This window comes from Mustelus asterias, unplaced genomic scaffold, assembly GCF_964213995.1.
Source record: "Mustelus asterias unplaced genomic scaffold, sMusAst1.hap1.1 HAP1_SCAFFOLD_3682, whole genome shotgun sequence".
NCBI classification, from domain to species: Eukaryota; Metazoa; Chordata; class Chondrichthyes; order Carcharhiniformes; family Triakidae; genus Mustelus; species Mustelus asterias.
In genome coordinates this window covers 5,926-11,870 of record NW_027593627.1, presented here as the reverse complement: position 1 = coordinate 11,870, position 5,945 = coordinate 5,926, and the positions used below count along the sequence as shown (strand labels likewise).

At 51.3% G+C, this 5,945-nt stretch overlaps 1 protein-coding gene across 1 annotated transcript; it reads left to right on the top strand.

Annotated features, from left to right (window-relative positions):
• Nucleotides 1-1,159: 1,159 nt before the first annotated feature.
• LOC144490721 (uncharacterized) lies at nt 1,160-5,672 on the top strand. The gene is made up of 2 exons (XM_078208430.1): nt 1,160-1,224; nt 4,454-5,672. The coding sequence occupies exon 2, from the start codon at nt 4,795-4,797 to the stop codon at nt 5,383-5,385; it is 591 nt and encodes a 196-aa protein (XP_078064556.1). The 5' UTR covers nt 1,160-1,224; nt 4,454-4,794; the 3' UTR covers nt 5,386-5,672.
• Nucleotides 5,673-5,945: the final 273 nt, after the last annotated feature.

The window sequence follows — 5,945 nt, the reverse complement described above, 5'->3', positions numbered from 1 at the left end:
CGCACCCACAGGGCTCCATCTGTTTGCTCCACACCCACAGGGCTCCATCTGTTTGCTCCGCACCCACAGGGCTCCATCTGTTTGCTCCGCACCCACAGGGCTCCATCTGTTTGCTCCACACCCACAGGGCTCCATCTGTTTGCCCCGCACCCACAGGGCTCCATCTGTTTGCCCCGCACCCACAGGGCTCCATCTGTTTGCCCCACACCCACAGGGCTCCATCTGTTTGCCCCACACCCACAGGGCTCCATCTGTTTGCCCCACACCCACAGGGCTCCATCTGTTTGCCCCGCACCCACAGGGCTCCATCTGTTTGCTCCGCACCCACAGGGCTCCATCTGTTTGCTCCGCACCCACAGGGCTCCATCTGTTTGCTCCGCACCCACAGGGCTCCATCTGTTTGCCCCGCACCCACAGGGCTCCATCTGTTTGCTCCGCACCCACAGGGCTCCATCTGTTTGCCCCGCACCCACAGGGCTCCATCTGTTTGCTCCGCACCCACAGGGCTCCATCTGTTTGCTCCGCACCACAGGGCTCCATCTGTTTGCCCCGCACCCACAGGGCTCCATCTGTTTGCTCCGCACCCACAGGGCTCCATCTGTTTGCCCCGCACCCACAGGGCTCCATCTGTTTGCTCCGCACCCACAGGGCTCCATCTGTTTGCCCCACACCCACAGGGCTCCATCTGTTTGCTCCGCACCCACAGGGCTCCATCTGTTTGCCCCACACCCCACAGGCTCCATCTGTTTGCTCCGCACCCACAGGCTCCATCTGTTTGCCCCGCACCCACAGGGCTCCATCTGTTTGCTCCGCACCCACAGGGCTCCATCTGTTTGAAGCCACAAACAGAAAGGTCCAGTTTCCCCTCCTGGAGAACAGAAAGGTCCAGTTTCCTCCTGGAGTTTGACACAAAGCAGCTTTCACAATGATGCAGAGTTTCAGCCAATGAGGGAGATCCGGGCTCAGCCCCGCCCCTCATTCACTCCGATTGGTTGGAGGACCATCCGCTCCCGCTCGGTCCTCCAGCCCCGCCCCTCACGCACTCCGATTGGTTGGAAGACCAGCCGCTCCCGCTCGGTCCTCCAGCCCCGCCCCCTCTTCCTATTGGCCCGGAGCTGCCGCCAATCAGTCCCCGGGCATTGTGAACGGGAGCATGCGCAGTGCCGATACCGGAGCGATGTTGTTGGAGGGACATTCAGAGCGGTTCAGGTTCAGAGACTGGAGGTGAGCGGGAGGAATGGGGCCGGGATTTGGGTTTGAGGCCCCAAATAAGCACTCTGTGGATTCGAGACGCCAAATAAGCACTCTGTGTCAGCTCAGAACTGCGAGTTGGCACCTTCCGGCCACAGTTACTGTTCTCGGGTTAAAGACCCGGATTCTCGGCCGCAGTTTGTGTCGGGGGCGAAGTGCTGCAGTGCGCACGCGCGGTTGTTGGGTCAATCAGGGATGTCCAGGCTGGCCCCGCCCCCTGTTTCCATCCCTCATTGTGGAAAGTTATTTATTCTTTCATGGCGTGTGGCTAAACCCAGCATTTATTGCCCATCCCTAGTTGCCCCTGGCGAAGGTAGTGGTGAACTGCCCTCTTGAACCCACTGCATTCTCTGTGGTGTAGATACATCCACACTGCTGTGGGAGAGGGAATTCCAGGATTTTGACCCAGCGACAGTGAAGGAACAGCGATATATTTCCAAGTCAGGATGGTGAGTGACTTGGAGGAGAGCTTCCAAGTCGGGGTTTTGGGGAGTCAGGAGGTGAGCTACTCGCCAAAGGATTCCGAGCTTTATATTTATGTGGCTAGTCCTGGTCCTGATCAATAATAGCCCCAGGATAGAACAAAGAACACTACAGCACAGGAACAGGCCCTTTGGCCCTCCAAGCCCGTGCCGCTCCCTGGTCCAAACTAGACCATTCTTTTGTATCCCTCCATTCCCCCTCCGTTCATGTGGCTATCTGGATAAGTCTTAAACGTTCCCAGTGTGTCCGCCTCCACCACCTTGCCTGGCAGCGCATTCCAGGCCCCCACCACCCTCTGTGTAAAATATGGCCTTCTGATATCTGTGTTAAACCTCCCCCCCTTCACCTTGAACCTATGACCCCTCGTGAATGTCACCAGCGACCTGGGGAAAAGCTTCCCACCGTTCACCCTATCTATGCCTTTCATAATTTTATACACCTCTATTAAGTCTCCCCTCATCCTCCGTCTTTCCAGGGAGAACAACCCCAGTTTACCCAATCTCTCCTCATAACTAAGCCCCTCCAGACCAGGCAACATCCTGGTAAACCTCCTGTGCACTCTCTCCAAAGCCTCCACGTCTTTCTGGTAGTGTGGCAACCAGAACTGGACGCAGTATTCCAAATGCGGCCGAACCAACGTTCTATACATCTGCAACATCAGACCCCAACTTTTATACTCTATGCCCCGTCCTATAAAGGCAAGCATGCCATATGCCTTCTTCACCACCTTCTCCACCTGTGACGTCACCTTCAAGGATCTGTGGACTTGCACACCCAGGTCCCTCTGCGTATCTACACCCTTTATGGTTCTGCCATTTATCGTATAGCTCCTCCCTACATTATTTCTACCAAAATGCATCACTTCGCATTAATCTGGATTGAACTCCATCTGCCATTTCTTTGCCCAAATTTCCAGCCTATCTATATCCTTCTGTAGCCTCTGACAATGCTCCTCACTATCTGCAAGTCCTGCCAATTTTGTGTCGTCCGCAAACTTACTGATCACCCCAGTTACACCTTCGTCCAGATCGTTTATATAACAGCAGAGGTCCCAATACAGAGCCCTGCGGAACACCACTAGTCACAGGCCTCCAGCCGGAAAAAGACCCTTCCACTACCACCCTCTGTCTTCTGTGACCAAGTAAGAAGTTTAACAACACCAGGTTAAAGTCCAACAGGTTTATTTGGTAGCAAAAGCCACACAAGCTTTCGGAGCTCTAAGCCCCTTCTTCAGGTGAGTGGGAATTCTGTTCACAAACAGAGCATATAAAGACACAGACTCAATTTACATGAATAATGGTTGGAATGCGAATACTTACAACTAATCAAGTCTTTAAGAAACAAAACAATGTGAGTGGAGAGAGCATCAAGATTAGTTGTAAGTATTCGCATTCCAACCATTATTCATGTAAATTGAGTTTGTGTCTTTATATGCTCTGTTTGTGAACAGAATTCCCACTCACCTGAAGAAGGGGCTTAGAGCTCCGAAAGCTTGTGTGGCTTTTGCTACCAAATAAACCTGTTGGACTTTAACCTGGTGTTGTTAAACTTCTTACTGTGTTTACCCCAGTCCAACGCCGGCATCTCCACTTCTGTGACCAAGCCAGTTCTCCACCCATCTAGCCACCTCCCCCTTTATCCCATGAGATCCAACCTTTTTCACCAGCCTACACCAGGATGTTGATAGCGGGGGATTCATTGATGGCAATGCCTTTGAATGACAGAGCAGGCTGGATGGGATGAATGGCCCACTCCTGCTCCCATTTCTTGTGATCTGTGAATCTGGCAGAGCAAGCAGTGAGCATGTGTCTGATGGTCAAATTGAATCTTCAGGAGAATTGGGAAGGTGAATGTTAGTACAGCAGACTGAGAATGGAGGGATGGTGTGTGGAACAGAGATTTACAGATTTTGGGGAATGGGAGAGGAAAGAATTGTCTGTTCTGCATGTCTTAAGAGTATTGATAGGCAAAGGGATCTGGGTGTACAGGTACACAGGTCACTGAAAGTGGCAATGCAGGTGGAGAAGGTCGTCAAGAAGGCATTGGCCGGGGCATTGAGTTTAAAAATTGGCAAGTCATGTTGCAGCTTTATAGAACCTTACTTAGGCGGCACTTGGAATCTCGTGTTCAATTCTGGTCGCCACACTACCAGAAGGATGTGAAGGCTTTGGAGAGGGTACGGAAAAGATTGACCAGGATGTTGCCTGGTATGGAGGGCATTAGCTATGAGGAGAGGTTGGAGAAACTTGGTTTGTTCTCACTGGAACGACGGAGGTTGAGGGCGACCTGATAGAAGTCTACAAGGTTATGAGGGGCATGGATAGAGTGGATAGTCAGAAGCTTTTTCCCAGGGTGGAAGAGTCAATTACTAGGGGGCACAGGTTGAAGGTGCGAGGGGAAAGGTTTAAAGGCGATGTAGGAGGCAGATCTTTTACACAGAGTGTAGTGGGTGCCTGGAACTCGTTGCCGGGAAAGGTAGTGGAAGCGGATGTGCTGGTGACTTTTAAGGGGCATCTTGACAAATACATGAATAGGATGGGAATAGAGGGGTATGGTCCCCGGAAGGGTAGGGGGTTTTAGTTAAGTCGGGCAGCATAGTCGGTGCAGGCTTGGAGGGTCGAAGGGCCTGTTCCTGTGCTGTAATTTTCTTTCTTCTTTGTTCTATTTGTTCTTTGTCTATCCCGTACTGATACCAATGACCTTTTGTGAACTTCTCCAGGATATTGGACAGGGAGGATTTTTCATCACCTCAAGATCTGGTAGAGTCAGTAAATCCACTGTGATCTGAATATCACTAGTGCTACATGTAGAAGAAATGTACGTTCTGTCTTCTTCAAACGATTTGACAGATCAGTGTGACTGGAAAAGCACCGAGAGACACACACACACACCCGAGTGAGAGTGTTCCAGTAAACTGATTGTGGAAAGAGCTTTAACCAGTCACACAGCCTGAAAAAACATCACACCATTCACAGCGGGGAGAAACCAGACACTTGTTCTGTGTGTGGACGAGGGTTCAACAAATCATTGACACTGGAGAGATACAAGGGCGCCCACACCATGGAGAAACCATGGAAATGTGGAGACTGTGGAAAAGGATTCCAGTCTCCTTCCGCAGTTGAAACCCATCGGCGCAGCCACACCGGGGAGAGGCCATTCACCTGCCCTGTGTGTGGGAAAGGATTCACTCAGTCATCCAACCTGCTAACACACCAGCAAGTTCACACCAGGGAGAGGCCATTCACCTGCCGCGTGTGTGGCAAAGGATTCACGTGGTCGTCCAACTTACTGACGCACCAACGCCTTCACACTGGGGAGAAGCCGTTCAGCTGCTCTCTATGTGGGAAGGGATTCATTTATTCTTCAGTCCTGCAGATACACCGGCGAATTCACACTGGAGAGAGATTGTTCAGCTGCTCTGAGTGTGACAAAGTATTCACTCAGTTATCCAGCCTGCTGAGACACCAGCGAGCCCACACTGAGGAGAGACCATTCACCTGCACTGCTTGTGGGAAGGAATTCAGTAATTCATACAACTTACTGGTACACCAGCGAGTTCACACTGGGGAGAGGCCTTTCACCTGCTCGGATTGTGGGAAGGGATTCACTCAGTTATCCAAGCTGCTGAGACACCAGCGAATTCACAAGTGATGACAGAGGTTCGATTCTGCCATTATTGCTGCTGTTAATCACATCCAGGACTGAACCATGTTCATTCTGACAGTTGGTGAAGTGGGAGGGTCGGAGAGGTTCTTTCTGCTGGACTGGCCGGTCTCGTGACTTTGCTCCCAGTGGGCTGATGCTCTTTGAGCCTGGGAGAGCACATTTCCACTGAAATGATCTAAAAAAGCTAATTAAGTACTTGTTTACTCGATTGTAAATCGTGTTTTTCTACCATTACAAGTAGATCTCAAATAAATACATTTGTCTCTACAGCACAGGGCTGGGCCAGTCGGCTCAATTGGTCTATGTCAGTATTCATGCTCTGATGTGGAGATGCCGGCATTGGACTGGGGTGGGCACAGAAAGAAGTCGCACAGCACCAGGTTAAAGTCCAACAGGTTTATTTGGTATCATGAGCTTTCGGAGCGCTGCTCCTTCATCGGGTGAGTGACTTTTTCCTCTGGAGCGTAGGAGGCTTGGGGGTGATCTTATAGAGGTCTATAAAAATAACGAGGGGCATAGATCAGCTAGATAGTCAATATCTTTTC

Bases quoted from the DNA above. Each gene is read 5' to 3' on its own strand.
- LOC144490721 (XM_078208430.1), top strand. From the start codon at position 4,795: ATGGAGAAACCATGGAAATGTGGAGACTGTGGAAAAGGATTCCAGTCT.